Source organism: Myotis yumanensis, unplaced genomic scaffold (genome assembly GCF_028538775.1).
Source record: "Myotis yumanensis isolate MYYU_CA2020_CCGP unplaced genomic scaffold, mMyoYum1.0.hap1 SCAF_1, whole genome shotgun sequence".
In the NCBI taxonomy this organism is placed as follows: Eukaryota; Metazoa; Chordata; class Mammalia; order Chiroptera; family Vespertilionidae; genus Myotis; species Myotis yumanensis.
The window spans coordinates 10,420,826-10,437,502 of NW_027223752.1; the positions used below are offsets into that span (position 1 = coordinate 10,420,826).

At 37.7% G+C, this 16,677-nt stretch overlaps 1 protein-coding gene across 3 annotated transcripts in view; it reads left to right on the forward strand.

The window, feature by feature from the left end:
• The window catches only part of LOC139009467 (serine/threonine-protein phosphatase 4 regulatory subunit 3A), a 37,595-nt gene that overhangs the window by 3,498 nt on the left and 17,420 nt on the right, over positions 1–16,677 (forward strand). For 2 of the 3 annotated variants that reach the window (XM_070413759.1, XM_070413763.1), the window contains exons 2-4: positions 6,228–6,283; positions 10,056–10,154; positions 14,623–15,240. In XM_070413759.1, coding sequence (XP_070269860.1) covers positions 6,228–6,283; positions 10,056–10,154; positions 14,623–15,240 — 773 coding nt within the window. Of the gene's footprint in view, positions 1–6,227; positions 6,284–10,055; positions 10,155–14,025; positions 14,045–14,622; positions 15,241–16,677 lie in introns of those variants that run through there. The other variant, XM_070413767.1, reaches the window with a different exon arrangement.

Sequence of the window (16,677 nt, forward strand, 5' to 3'; positions counted from 1 at the left end):
TTTTTACATTTCAGAAGAGTTTTATCTATTATATGACTTGACTATTTCAGAGTTTAAAAGGTTAAATTCTCACTGTAAATCAATAAAAAGTTGATTTAAATTCTCAATGAGGCATGAAGAAAATGAGACATTGGGGAATGTTTTTTTGGTTAAGGTAGCACTGCTAACTAATGGTAAAAATTGGAGTTCTGTCCTGCCTCTGGTAGAACTTGGTTTCCTCTACTCCTACTATAATTAGAAAAGGAGGTCAGAACACTTTGGGGTGGGAAAGTCTGTCTTGTTTTGGCTGCTGTGGTGAGAGAAATGAACAAAGAAAGCATCAGTTTTTTGTTTTTGTTTTTTAATTCTCACCAGAGTAGTGAGGATATTTTTCCAATGGTATTCAGAGAGTGGAAGGGAGGGGGAAGGAAGAGAGAAATATGTTAAGTGACAGAGACATCAATTGGTTGCCTCCCACATGTGCCTGGAGGTGGGGAGGGCAGGGATCAGACTTGCAACTGAATGGAACCTGAGACCCTCCAGTGTACAGGCTGATGCTCTAACCACTGGGAACGCCGGCCAGGTGGCATCAGCATTTTTCATTGCTATTCTTATAAATCTTGCATACAGGAAGTATTTCAGATTTAGCTACCAAGAAGAGCATAGTATCAGTACAAAGAAATAGTTCATTTGAAAAGTTGATTTAAATACTTTTTTCTTGTGTAGACCTATGTTGTAGAAAATTAATAGGCTTAGGATAACCAAACCCTTATTTATCATCTGTTGCAGGTGATAACAAAGTTGAGGGGCATTAACTACATTGGATATAGTTGATGGGGCTAGTGAAGACTTGACATAGGTGTGGCCTATGCTACCGATTTTTTTTCCTAAACCATTTCAGTTTTTATATATCATCTGTAATTTGGTGGACCACAAAATCAGGAAGAGAGGGACTTGGAACACAGACCTGCTATAGGTATAAAGCATTCACTAGTCTCCTATCCAGATGAGATTTGGACTTACATTAACTCGTTTTTGGTGGTGTTTTTTCTTACCAGTGAAGCATTGTACCTGAGCCCCTGCCCTTAGCTTTGAGCATTGATAAGAACTATATACTGGAAAAGCCTAGAGCAGCGGTTCTCAACCTGTGGGTCGCGATCCCTTTGGGGGTCGAACGACCCTTTCACAGGGGTCGCCTAAGACCATCGGAAAACACATATATAATTACATATTGTTTTTGTGATTAATCACTATGCTTTAATTATGTTCAATTTGTAACAATGAAATTGGGGGTTCCACAACATGAGGAACTGTATTAAAGGGTCACGGCATTAGGAAGGTTGAGAACCACTGGCCTAGAGGTTTAACTGCTTACTCAGGAGTGACAAAGCTGGAGCTGTTCATTCTGAAATCCTTAAGTGTTTATCCAAATCAAAAGTAAGGACGAGACCTAAGATAATCCCATACTGCCTGAATCTGATTGGTTATTGGTTGATATTAAAAATAGAACCACAGAAGTTATAGAGACTGTAATAACTCAGTTCTCCAAAAGAAGGAAATAACTTCTAAATAAATGAATTTTCTAGCTCAATAAAACTGTATACCAGAGATTAAAACGCAACAATTTTCATGTAATGTTTCTTAAATATATGCTTGAATTTTTTTTTTAAGCAGTGTAATGAGCCTGTTAGTTAGCCTTTCATTTGTAATGTGTTTCTGGATCATCATTTTCAATACTAATTTTTCTACTATATTTATCAGTACAGTGATGCCAATGAGATGATACTCTGTTCATGCCCTAAAAAAACAAGAGTGCTAATTATGTACTAGATACTAGGATAGGCTTTTTAATATAAATGTTCAGTTATTACAACATCCCTATGAGGTATTATTTTTTCCAACCATAAGTCTTGGTGTATTGAATTTTTTAAAAAATCCTCACCCAAGGATATGTTTTTTTTTTTTCTTTCTTTCTTTCTTTTTTTTTTTCTTTTCACAGAGAGGAAGGGAGAGGGATAGGGAGTTAGAAACATCGATCAGCTGCCTCCTGCACACTCCCCACTGGGTATGTGCCTGCAACCAAGATACATGCCCTTGACTGGAATCGAACCCGGGACCCTTGAGTCTGCAGGCCGACGCTCTATCCACTGAGGCAAACCGGTCAGGGCCAAGGATATGTTTTTATTGATTTTAGAGAGAGAGAGGAAGGGAGAGAGAAACATCTATCAGTTGCCTACCATATGAACCTGAAAAATTTTGGTATATAGGACAGCGCTCCAGCCAACTGAGCCACACGGCCAGGGTGTATTGGTTCTTTGATTGGATAGTTGTGGTCTTTTCCTGCACCCAGCAAGACATCTAGATTTATTATAATGTGCTGGAGTCCAACCCCAGCAGGTCCAGGGGTCCCCAAAGGTGTGGACGGAGTCGGTGAAGAAGGAATGACACGAAGACAGCCTTCAGTTGGTCAGCAGCCTAGTCAGGACCTCTAGCCAGGATCTCCAGCCAAAGTTCTGGTCGGAGTTCTGGTTAGGAACTGATCAGGATCTGATGAGGATGTGATGTTTATTGTCTTGTTACATCTATATTTATACCAGCCGATTTTAATCCTGTCAATTTCTATTACAAAGGTTAGGGCGTTTCTTATATCCATTCCAGGGAGTAAAGATTATGTAGCTTAACTACCCGCCTGGCACTTAGTTAAGGGGTTGTATCCCCTCCCTAACCTCAGGGAAAAATCCCCACCTGGGGAAACAACCTTTCTCGTAGAGGTGACCTTGGTTAAAACACATGGTGCTAAGGAGAGGAAACATATTAAGAACAATATGCTATATATGCCAGGTCCCTTGAAACATATGCTGTGCAGATGTTTCTTTCCTGCGGCGACTGTGTCAAGCAGGAAGGATGGACCAGTTTCCGGCAATAATGTAAAATCTTTTCATTTTAAAATTTTTACATATGTATATGAATATGTTTATTAGACTAGGAATCAAACAAGCTATCTGTGGGCTGCATCCAGGCTAATATAAACTTTTTGGAATGATAATTTGGTCTGCATTACCAACTACCCTTCACCCCACTCCTGGGAGGTGTTTGTTTTGATGAGGTTTATTGGGGCTTGGCAACAGGATACAAAAAGAAAAGGAAAAAGCTCTCACATTGCATTTTATAGGAGGAACCAAGGTATTGGGAAGCAGGGAGGAAACATTTTTAACTATACTCAAAGTGTACTATTTGTTTTATTGTGAGTTTTTCTTGCTGTCAATGTATGACTGCTTTGACCCATAATTGTCTTGGTGGTGTTCTGAGTGGCATTTCCCCTCTACTACCGTTGTTCCCCCATTTCCTGAGTGTTGTATAGACCTCCTTTTTGTCAGTATATTTGGTGCATCTGTTAGTGTCTGGATACACAGATCTATCTCATCTAAAAGTAGAATAATAATTCCACTATATGTTTAATTCACACAGTACATTGTTTGTGGCACTTCTCAAAACTTTTTCCTCAGGATACCTTTATACACTTAAAATTGAGGACCCCTCAAAAGCTTTTGTTTATGTAGGTTGTATCTATTGATATTTACTATATTAGAAATTAAAACTAAGACTTTCAAGAGCTTTTCTAAAAAGAAATTTAATGAAAAAGAGTGTCATTATTTTATAGTTTTACAAATCTCTTTAGTGCCTGGCTTAATTTTTTTAAAAGGATGATTCTCTTCATTTAGCCTGTTACAATATCACAGTACGGACACTAAGAAAAATAAGGATAGAAAATTCAAATCACCTTTTAGTAATCCTATATAATAAAAGCCTAATATAGTAAGTGTCTGGTTGACCTGTCGGCTGTTCAACCAATCAGAGCGTAATCCTATATAATAAAAGGGTAATATGCAAATAGACTGAATGGCAGAACGACTGAACAACCAAAGCATAATATGCTAATGATATGCTAAGGCTGCTCAACTGCTCGCTATAATGAGCACTGACCACCAGGGGGAAGACAGTTGACTGGTCGACCAGTCGCTATGACGTGCACTGACCACCAGGGGGCAGATTCTCCGATGGGTAGGTTAGCTTGCTGCTGGGGTCCAGCCAATCGGGACTGAGTGAGATGGGCTGGACACGCCCTGAAGCCCTCCATGGTCCCTCCCTGGCCTGATCATGTACCAGTGGGGTCCCTCAGCCTGGCCTGTGCCCTCTCGCAATCCGGGACCCCTCGGAGGATGTCGGAGAGCCGGTTTCAGCCTAATCCCACAGGCCAGTCCCCTTAGGAGGGCGCCAGATGCAGGGCTCATGACTGGCGAGTGCTGCTGCGATAGCAGGAGCCTCTCCTGATCGGGACTGATTGGGCGCGAGCCCGTGGTAGGCACAGTGGGGCCAGGATGAGCGGGAGTGGCAGGTAGGAGCTGCAGGCAGCGTGGGACTGCGGGTTTTGGCCTGATCCCTGCAGACTACCCAGAGGGACCCCACCCGTGCACGAATTCGTGCACCAGGCCTCTAGTATTATAATGATATGCTAAAGCTGCTCAACCGCTCGCTATGATGTGCACTGACCACCAGGGGGCAGACGCTCCGACCTGTAGGTTAGCTTGCTGCTGGGGTCTGGCCCATCAGAGAGCTAGACAGGCCGGACACTCCCTGGAGTCCTCCCAGCAGTCCCTTCCCCGGCTGGCCAGCCTCCCGTGTCTCTCCCTGCCCCGGTCGTGCACTGGTGGGGTCCCTTGGCCTGGCCTGCTCCCTCTCGCAATCCGGGACCCCTCAGGGGATGTTGGAGAGCCAGTTTTGGCCCAATCCCACAAGGGGAGCACTGATCAGCCAGAAGCAGAACTCACGGCTGGCAAGCACAGCGGTGGTGGTGGGAGCCTCTCCTGCCTCCGCTGCAGTTGGACATCCCCTGAGGGCTCCCAGACTGTGAGAGGGCGCAGGTCCAGGCTGAGGGGATCCCCCCCCCCCCCCCCACCAAGTGCACAATTTCATGCACTGGGTTTCTAGTATAAATATAATTTTGATTTTCCAGACCACTTAAGATCCCCACACTTTGAGAACATCTGGCATAGAGATTGTTTCTAGTTTTTTATCATTACAAACACTGCCAATGACGTCTTTTTTTTTTTTTTTTAAATGTTTTTATTGACTGCAGAGAGGAAGGGAGAGGGAAAGAGAGAGAGAGAAATTTCAGTGATGACAGAGGATCTAGGATCTGCTGCCTCCTCTACATTCCCCACTGGGGATCAAGCTCACGGCCAGGCACGTGCCCTACCAGGAATTAAACCATGACCTCCTGGTTCATGGGTCGATGCTCAACCAGCACCGGCCAGAGCAAACGTTTTTAATTTTGATCATTTTTTTTTTTTTTATTTCGGTTAGGTTGAGCTTTTGTGCAGTTTGACTTTTAAAGAAGCATTACTTATTTAGTTGCCTTAGTTCTATGACACTAGACCTCTTGCATCTTCTGAAATGTTACAAAGTAATCCGGTTGTTTTGTTCACTGTACTGTCTTATTTATGTAGATTTCTAGAGATGATTTTTTTTTTTCTTTTTTAGGGCATGATATATTTCAAAATAGGTTTTTTGGGGGATGTATTTTCTCATGGAAAGCATGTTGTAAGTGTAATTACATGCCATGATTCATCTTTAAAAAATAAGTTTGATCTATAATATACCTAACATACTCTGATTTCTTTGGGAAATAATAGAATACAATTTTTGTTCTGGTAGTTAAAACAGTACAAGAATATTTACAAAGTTAATTGAAGACTTTTGATAAGTGCCCTTTTCTCAACTGTCTAGTTACTATTTGGGATGGGTAAAGCAGCTGTTAAGTGTTATATGAGAAGAAATGAAAGCTTTGGGTGAGAGACAGGTGCAAAGAAACCTGCTTCTTAAGCATTTTGGGCCAGAACCTGACATTAGATTAGTGCATTGCGGGTTAAACGAACTGGTTGATGAGGGGAAAGTTTAGTTTTAAAATTTGCTTTTTGTCACAAAGCAGTAGTTATTTTCTAAATATCATGAGTCTTATGCTACTGCTGGTGGGAGAGTGGGGGGATCAGAAGTGTGCAAATTAGCTTACAATGAGATAAATTATTTGAAGATGGAGAAGTGTGGTAATTCCTGTAATAAGAAATTTCCTTAGCTGAAATTGTATGTGCATCAAATGTTCAGAAAAGAAAATATGTGTGTATGTAAAGAATATATCGTTTTGCTGCTTTGCAGTTACATAATGGAATATCTTTTCTTTTGTTTCCTAGGCTCTCTACTTTTAGAATCCAAAATAAATCCTAACACTGCATACCAGAAACAACAGGTAAAAATTTGAAGATGTGTTTTATTTTGCATATTATTCTCTCAGTTGGTGATTGAATGAAAATTTACTCTCTGATTCCTTATAATGAAAAATTAAGAACAGATTACAACATACTTTGCCAGTCTAATTCTAAAATACAACTTCTATCAATTTTTAGCATATGAAACAATCATTCTAAATTTTAAAAAAAACTTGATTTGTATTAAGCCAAGTTTATGTTCCAGGTAGCCTAGCAGGTGAGCTTTGATACTCAAAAGGTAAAACAACTCAGTTTTATTGTTTCTGCCTAAAGTGTAAAAAAAAAGTGGCAACTGATGTAATCATCAGCCATTAACACAAGTCCTTCATTGTTGTAGATGCCAGTGCAGAAGAAATATTTGTATTCCTCTACAGCAACTCAGTGTAGATAAGAATCTGATTTCTTCATTTTTAAATTTTTACTTATGGATTTGAGAAAGAGGAAAAGAAACATTGATTTGTTGTTCCATTTAGTTATGCATTCATTGGTTGATCTTATATGTGCCCTGACCAGGGTTCAAATCTCCAACCTTGGCATATTGGGACGATGCTCTAACTAACTGAGCTACTAAGATTCTGGCCAGGGCAAGAATCTGATTTCTTACATAGCCTGAAGAGGACTTTATACTGATGTTACAGTTTTTAAGGCAACTTTCAATTTGAGTATATTCTTCCTTGTATTTTTTTATATGTAAGAGATACCAGAAAGTAAATCTTTCCCTCACTTAGTACTACTAGCACTATCGACAAATGGTATTTATTTAGAACTCACACACATATTGCTCTACAAAGCCAGTGAAATCGGTATCAGTTTCCTCATTGCCCTGAAGGTGCAGAGATAAAATAATTTAAAATAAAGAATATTACCAACACGTTCATACATACGTTACTTTATAAATGTATGCATGTATCATTTTATAAATTATAAAAGTGCTTTGCTTTATCACCAACACTAAAATACTGCTAGAAGGAAATCAGTATTGTCTTTATTTTGCACATTAATTGATGCCTAAAGATTGTGACTTGCTTGAAAACACACAGAGAATACATAGGAAAGCTGATACTAACTCCTAAATTTACTTAATGGTGATTTATTTGTCCCAAAACATTGGTACAATATGAAACATTTTTCTAGTAGTTTAATGGTCTTTGTTGTATTTAGTGTTCTTAAAAAAACTTTAGGTTTGATTTGAATGGTTGGAGACTAGACTATTTGGCTTTAATATTTTATACTTAACTACATAAATTCATGTTTTGAGGTTTTAGTCAGCTGAAATGTAAAAGCATATCCTAAGAAAAAGGAAAGATTGAGTCTATTTTGAGGATGAATGAGCAAATCCATGTCTATTAATGATTAACCTTTTGATTAACAGGCAAGGTGATTTGATGAAAATTAGGCTCTTCAAGGAAAACAGAAGGGCAAGTTATAAAACTTTTCTAACTTCCAAATTGCCACATGGATAATTAGGAGCGGATGTCTAGCTGTGCTCTGATTGAAACCTCCCAATGATTCTGAATATACATTGTAGCAGAGCAGTTGCTTACAGTTTTATTAAATCTATCTTATATACTAATGTGATGGTTTTAGATTTGTTCCAGTGAGTGGTATCACCACTTTTCATAACAGTATGCATCAGTACTCATTTTAAAGTTGAAGAAACTAAGGCTCAGGGAGATCATTTCTGGCATGTTGATCTTATAATGTTCATGTAAATTATTTTGAACCTGAACAGGTACTCATCAATGTGGAACAGATTACCTGCCTGAGATCCATGATCTCTAGAAGTTCTTGAAGATAGTAAAGAGGGGGATTTGAGCTCTTTTTAAAAATTCTGAATAAGATTATAGATTTTCACTATAGTCAAACCTCAGTTCTCAAACGTCTCCCACTTTGAGCAATTCAGTTCTCAACCAAGTTGTTCATGGAAGAACATCTTGGTTGTCGAACAAAATTTCGGTTCTCGATCCAACAACACAATCAGTCATGTGTCTTTCGGGAGTCAAAGAAGAGAATGTGGGAGTATGAGTTTACTGCTAAATCTTGTGTTGTTAACATCTCAAGAAATTGTGCCATGAATATTTTTATGGGGTTTTTTTTTGGCTTTTGTTGCTGATTACTAAATATATACAGTAAGTCACCATGGATCTGAAGAATCTTAGGTTAGTAATAGGAGAAAAGTGAAAAGGAAAGTTGTAAGAACGATAGAGCTTAGATATGTACTGTATATAAGAAAGGTTACGATGGAATCATTTGGGGGTCTGGCAGATTAATTCAATTTACATTATTTCTAATGGAGAAAAATGATTCAGTTTTCAAACAAATTGCTTCTTGAACTGCCTTTCAGAACCAATTAAGTTAAAAAACTGAGGGTCCACTGTATTAGTAATGCTGCACAGCCTGATCAAGTGTACACTTCTGGCTAACATCACTTTAGTTCAGTGAGAGAATATATTGGTCTTATGATGGATAGTTACATACTTGACTGAACAGAGTTAATATGCAAGTTTAGCAGACAAATTTTTAAACATGGGATCCATTTATGTATAGTAAGAAGTGTCTTTGATAATGAAAAGTATTAGAAACTGGCACAGTGTTAATAGATATCCTTTAAGGTACCTTAAATATAATCTAATCATGTTTCCCCCTCAATACAGGAACTTTTAATACCCTAATAGATGCTTAGTCAGCCTTTGATTGGCTCTTTCCAGTTTCTTATCAGTTGGATTTAAATGTAACTCTCCCTGGTGTCCTTCAACATTTCAGACTTCTCTCAATTAGAGGACCCTTTTTTTGAAATGGTTGATTGCTGTGAAACAGTGTGCATGTCAGTAAGTTTAAGAAGATACCTAGACCCTATAAATATTTTTATTATACCATGCATATTGTAGAACACACATTATTTTATATTTCAGGGGATATAAAATGGTCTCTGTTTTAAGTGTAGTGTCTTGCTGCGATTATATCTTAATAAAAACTGTTTATTAAACTTGCTGTTATTAAAAAAAGTGAGTAAGTGTAAAGTGGTGGTAGGACCTTGCTTCTTGAACCACAACACTGGTGCATGTTTAAAAACTGTCTAGATGCCCTAGCCGGTTTGGCTCAGTGGATAGAGCGTCAGCCTGTGGACTGAAGGGTCCCAGGTTCGATTCCGGCCAAGGGCATGTACCTTGGTTGCGGGCACATCCCCAGTGGGGGGCGTGCAGGAGGCAGCTGATTGATGCTTCTCTCTCATTGATGTTTCTAACTCTCTATCCCTCTCCCTTCCTCTCTGTAAAAAAATCAATAAAATATTTTTTTTTTTAAAAACTGTCTAGATGAATACTCACATACTACACATTTAGCCAATACTTCATGGGCCCCAGATAAAGAGCACTTGATGTTGACAACAGGAGGAGGAGGAGCTAGGTTTATCAATCCCATCCTCATAATATGCCCTAGTTATTAAATGCTCAGACTTTTCTTTGAGCCTAAATTGTAACTTAATGTGCAAGCATAGGATACAATGTTCACCCTGTATGTTTCAGTACATTTAGATTGTATGCTCATTTTGTCATGCTTTCCATATATTGGTTAAATTTCTAAAGAAAAAGAGTTTTCAAGTGAAGTATAAAAAGGCATAATTACTGATACCAGTGTTGCAAAAAGTAAAAATGAGTACTATTCTCAATTCTTTGTTTTCTTAATTTGCTTTATACTTTGAAGTAGTTTGTGGTAATGTATGTTAATAATTCAGACTTCTTTTTTTCTTCCAAGGATACTTTGATTGTGTGGTCGGAAGCTGAAAACTATGATTTGGCCCTTAGCTTTCAAGAAAAAGCTGGATGTGATGAAATTTGGGAGAAAATATGTCAGGTAATTTTAAAAACTAGAAAACCAACATATTCTTAAGTATTTTGTGGGGGGTTTTTAGCTGTGCTTTCAGCTAATGTCCAAGATTTTAAATAAATCCTATACACAAGCATTTCATATAGATCTTTTATATTTACTGCTTTCTGTGAAAAGCTTGAATTATAGAAAAGTTCAGTTTCTTGACACCAGACATCCAGCCCAGACCCTTGCTATATGCCAGAGTTTTCTATTTATTTATTTATTTATTTAATTATTTAATTTCTTAATGATTTGAGAGAAATTGATTTGTTGTTCCACTTATTTATGCATTCATTGGTTGATTCTGGTATGTGCCCTGACCAGGGATTGAACCCACAATCTTGGTGTATCAGGATGAAGCTCTAGCCAACTGAGCTACCCAGCCAGGGCTGGATGCCAGTTTTCTATTCAGCTGCTTTTGAGAGCTCATCCATTAGGGCTCACTTGCATCTCAGGTTTAATAATTCAAAACCAAACATAATCTCACTTAGATCTGTTCATTCTCCTATATCCCTCATCTCATCTGAGTAAATGCCATCCAATTGCTGAAACCAGAAACTTGAGGGTTGTGTTTATCCTTCCTTTACCCCTTATATTCATTCAGTTGCTCAATTCTAAATCTTAAATCTATTCACTTATCTTCATTTTCACTATCACAGTTTACTAAGCCACCATCATTTTGCTGTTTTTTTTTTTGTGTTTTTCTTTTTTTGTGTGTGTGGGTTTTTTTTGCTTTCATCTTGACTGGTCTTTTCCAATCTATAACATTGCTAGAGTGGTCTTTTTAAAAATGCAAGTCTGATCATATCACTCTTTGTTCAGTAACCTTTGTGGCTCTTCACTATTTCTTCAACTTCATCTTGTATGTTCTAGTTGATTCTGGACTTTCCTAGTGACAAGTACCTCAGTCTATAATCTCCATAATCTATTGTGAATGCATTTTATGTGCTCCAATGATTTAAGTCATTGGCTCTTGTTATGGACTCATTTAGACCATTGCATCTTAAGGATAGTTTCTCTATCTCTAAAATTTTTTAGATGGAGAACAATCTTAAGCAGATTCTTTAATTCAGTGGTTGTTGAGGTTTAGTCCTCAGACCAGCAGCATGAGCATGGTTTATTTTTGTTTGTTTGTTTGTTAATGTTTTTATTGATTTTTAGATAGGATGGGAGAGGAAAAGAGATAGAAACATCATTGATCAAAGAATCATTGATCAGCTGTCTCCTGCATACTGGGGTTTGAGCTTGCAACTCCCCCTACTGGGGATCAAGCTCACAACCCAGGCATGTGCCCTGACTGGGAATTGAACCAGTGACCACGTAGTGCATGGGACGATGCTCAATTCACTGAGCTACACTGGCCTGGTAGAGCACGGCTTTTATAAGAACTTTAGGTCAGATTTTCTCTGTAAAGGGCGAAAACTAAGTATTTTAGACTTTCAGTTTAACAGCTATTCAAATATGCTGTTTTAGTGCAAAAATAGCCATAGATAACAAATAAATGGGAGTGGTTCTCTTCATATAAAATTTTATTTACAGGAACAGGTGGTAGGCCAAGTTTGGCTATAGTTCGTCAACCCTTGCTTTGGGCAATTCTGTTGCACCCTGAAATTTGAGAGCCACTGCCTTAATAGAAGCTACAGTGTCCTTGAGACACAGTTTTTCCTTAACTTACAGAATTTATCTCTGCTAAGCATTCTACTCAGCTGTGTTTTTCAGAAATTAACCTACCTGTCAAGTTGTTGCTTCCTTCTAAGAGACTAACATCTAAATGCCTTCTTTGTTTTCTGTTCCATTACATTATTTTTATAGCATATTCCTCAAGGTTTTGTCTGTAAAGTTCTCTCAAAAAAGGTGAAATTAATGAGCTCGGGTATGCTAAAATTATTAGCACCCATTCAGACAAGTTTTGTTCTTCACCTTTCTGAGTTGAGCAGTCACACTCTGGGCCCAATCTTCTATTAAGCCAATGTTTAACTCAGACCTGCACTCAATCTGTTGCTCTCCTTTAATATAATTGTCTAGTTTTTACTGTACTTTTCCTTAGTCATCTTCATTTGGGGCACAGCTAATATAGTACTTGTATGCTTTCCTAGGAATCGCTGGCTATTTAATGTTCTTTTCTGACCTTCTCCAACTTTTACATAGTGTGTTCAGTATTTTGTTTCTCAGTCACTCTTTTATGATCCTGTTTATACTTTTCAATCATATTTCTGGATCCTTGCGTATACTAGGGAATTCATTATATTTTGCTCTCTCTGAGATCTTACATGTTTCTCAAGATCTCACCATTTTTTTAATCTAGAAACCATTTTCTAGTATACTCTTTGATAGCAATTATGTTTGGACGCATCTCTTTTCCCTTTTTATATTTTTTATGGCCTTCACATTCTCATTATCTTCTTGTCCAGACTGACTTCTAAAATTTATACTTTCTCTTAATGAAAGCTCTTTGCTAGCTTATACCTTTTGTTTCCATTCTTCCGTTGTTTTTGTTTTGAAAGTAAGACTGAAACATATTTGGCAAATTTTACAATTCCATCTTAATTCCCTGAGCAGATCAGATTCCAAGAGTATCTTAAGTGCAGACCCTTTTTGTTCATTACCTTCTTAAATGTTATATTTGCAAATTACCTCAAGAAGATAGCATTTTCATTACAATAAAGGCTCTTGTTCCCTTTTTTTTTTTTTTAAGTCAAATGCTACCTTTTTTTTTTTTTTTTTTTTTTTTTGGTAAAACCATGGCTTGAAAATTAGGAATCTAAAGTTATAATGAGAACTTATGTAATTAACAAATCCAAAGCTAAACTTGAGATCATGCCAGGTACAAGCTGTAAATGTGCCTAGCCTCCTGTGAGTGGTACTGCCCACTGGGTTAAGGTCAAGATGATATCACCTTACAGCATATTTCAAGACATATTCCAGGCCTTCTTCCCTTCCAATATTCGTCAACAATAGCTTTTTTTAAAACATTTTTATTGATTTTTTTTAAAAAGGGACGGAGGGGGAGAGACAGACAGACATTGATTTGTTATTTCACTTATTTATGCATTTATTGGTTGCTTGTATGTATCTTGACCAGGGATCGAACCTGCAACCTTGATTTATCAGGATGACACTCTAACCAACTAAGCTACCTGACCAGGGCACTCTCTCTTAACTATGCTTAGTTAGCAATTTAAGTTTCTTGGCCATTTCATGTAAGGCCTAATTTTTCCATGCTTTCACCATTCAATTTGGCCTATTGGGCAACTCTAGTGGCAGTTTGGCCAAGAGAGCAAAATGGTTTTGTTTCAACATATGTCTTTGACCTTTTGTAAAAATACTCTTTTACCTTAAAATGTATTTAGCTGTGAAGACTTAAGTTATCTTTTTATAATTAAAACCCCTACACTGACATAAATTTGGGGTTTTATGACAAAATTTAGGACTTCTTCTGGAGGGCCATGAAAGGTTTATGTATGTAGACAGGAAAACTCTTCTGTGGTTTGGTTACCTAACTTTTAGTAGATATTCTTGGGGATAGCAGGTTGTGTGGTTCCATTTTTGTATGGGTACACTTGTTTCCCACTCGGTTTTCTTAATCATATTTTTGGACCTACCAACCAGTGTGTACAGCAAATCAGTGACCCACTTTGGTTCAAAGCCATTTTGTATATGCCCTTTGGCCCTTGATTTCTATAATTGACATTAAGTATTTTCTTTGTTGCTTACAGTTATATATATTGTCTATGGTTTCAGCATTATGATATTTGTTTGAATTTAACTCAAAGCTTAACTTAGAGAAGTTTGATGACTAGCCTGGAAGCACAGTGCTATGAATGTTCCTGAGACTTGCCCTGGTCTGTTGGAAAAGAGGGCCATGGATATAAGATGTGAGTGGATGTTTCAATATCAGGCCTCTACATTGAGGGTCTGAAGGTAGGGTCTACAGAGCACTCTGTTCACAGGTAGGTTAGCATATCCTAGAATGTTTCTGTTACTGGTAAACCTTGCACTTACGGGGAATCTCATGCCATATCTTAAAATAGAAAGTATATATTATTTGTAGAAATGCAACTTAGAAAAGTAGGCAGTTGGAGTCAAACTTGAAAATTATCATTACAGTTTTTTTTAATGTTTTTATTGATTTTAGAGAGGAGGGGAGAGGGAGAGAAACGTTGATGAAAGAGAGATGTTGATCGGCTGCCTCCTGCACACACAGCCGCCCAACCCCCCCCCCCCCCCCCCCCCCCCCCGCCCCCTCTCCTCAGGAATCAAGCTCACAACCCAGGCATGTGTCCTGACCGGGACTCGAACCGGTGACCTTCTGATTCATTGGTCGATGCTCAACCAGTGGGCCACACTGGCTGAGCTTATTATAGTTTTCTTAGAACATCTCTTGTATTTATGTAAGAATATCATTTTAATTTGCTTGATTATCTTGTCAGCTATCATAAATCTGATTTAATAGGTTCAAGGAAAGGACCCTTCAGTGGACATCACTCAGGACCTTGTAGATGAATCTGAAGAGGAGCGTTTTGATGATATGTCATCGCCAGGTTTAGAGTTGCCATCTTGTGAATTAAGTCGTCTTGAGGAAATTGCAGAACTTGTGGCATCATCTTTACCTTCCCCCCTGCGTCGTGAAAAACTTGCACTAGCACTGGAAAATGAGGGTTATATTAAAAAGCTCTTAGAGCTTTTTCATGTATGTGAGGATTTGGAAAATATTGAAGGACTGCACCACTTGTATGAAATTATCAAAGGCATCTTCCTCTTGAATCGAACTGCTCTTTTCGAAGTTATGTTCTCTGAGGAATGTATAATGGATGTTATTGGATGCTTAGAATATGATCCTGCTTTATCACAACCACGAAAACACAGGGAGTTTCTAACAAAAACAGCCAAGTTTAAAGAAGTGATTCCCATATCAGATCCTGAGCTGAAACAAAAAATTCATCAGACATACAGAGTCCAGTATATACAAGATATGGTTCTACCTACCCCTTCAGTCTTTGAAGAAAATATGTTATCAACACTTCACTCCTTCATCTTTTTCAATAAGGTAGAGATTGTTGGTATGTTGCAGGTGAGTTTGATCATTTTTTTTCCTACTTAAAACAATACCCGTTGGATCAATAACATTTAAACTTTTAATTGTCTTCAGCAGAAATAATTTTGTGATCCTTTTAAATAACTAAGTTTTCTTTTAACAGTATGCCGAGTGTCAGGTCTGGTGTTTTAGGGTGCTTGTATCAGAATGGCCTAGGCTGCAATTTTCTGGATTCTGCACAAAATACGATTGAAAATCTCTGAGCTGGCCAGTAGTCTGCATTTGTAACACTCCTGAAACCAAAAAAACCTCTCAATATCATATCCCATAGCATGTGAATTAGTCTAACTGAAATAGAAGTCTGCATGGTGGAAAGGTTTGTGAGTTGCATACTTCCCGTTTTTTGTTTCTTTGATGCCCATGATATTATAAGAATAACAGATAGGTGATATGACTTGAAAGACATATTATAAAGCCTTACCTGAGATCTACAAACAAAATAATTATTTGAAACCTGAATTTGTTAAATAAAAAAAGGAGGCAAATAAATATCAGTAAAAGCTACTTGGTAGCACATGTTATAAATAAGGCAGCAAATTTAATTTTCACAAGTGTATCTTTTTAGACAATTGCTATATTTCCAGTGTCTTTGGCCTTTGTCACCCTTTAAAAAAGGGGGCCTCAAATAGAAGTAATTTTACCAAAACCTACTTTTCTGGAACTAGTAATAAATCCAGTTCATGTTGACTAATTTGACATGTTTTCCATTCATTTAAAACGGACACAAATAATATAGGCAATACAGTCCGGTAAGTATACTAGTAATCTTCTATACAGTGTATTATAATTAACAGTGGAGGAGGAAGAAGGCTTTTGGTACCAATTTCCATGTGTTCTTTGATATGAAACTAGTTTTTGCTAGCTTCCTAGTAGAGCCTGTGTTCTGGTCCAGTTTTGATTCCTGGTTTCCTTGGATAGTTCTGAGTCCTATGGGTCTTTTTCTTTAGCTCCACATAGTTCTCATCTTGGTATGCAGTGATTTGTCACTTCTGTGTTTTCTTGGTCTTTATACCTGTAAAATGCCAGTTTTACTTATTAAGTAATAATTGCAGCTTGTTAGTGCTTCTTTGAAGAAGAGAATTTTACACATTTTTGACAAGGAGTGATGGAGGTATAATTTAAAGTAGGTTTTTACCCACCTTAAGTACATAATCATATCTCTTACCATTGACTACTCTACATAATGCTATTAAATGTTCTTAATCTTTCTACTTCTGTACCCCAAATGCAGCAGTTCAGAGAATCTTTTTTTAATTATTTGATTGCCTTTTGGTGGAATACATTATATCTGGGATACATCTTGAAATTGGATGCTATTTTAGGTATGGCCTATTTGTACATTTTAGAAAAAAGTAAAGGCAGGAGTAACCAAACTACTTTAGTATCATAAAATGTTTCTTGAGCACCTAGAAC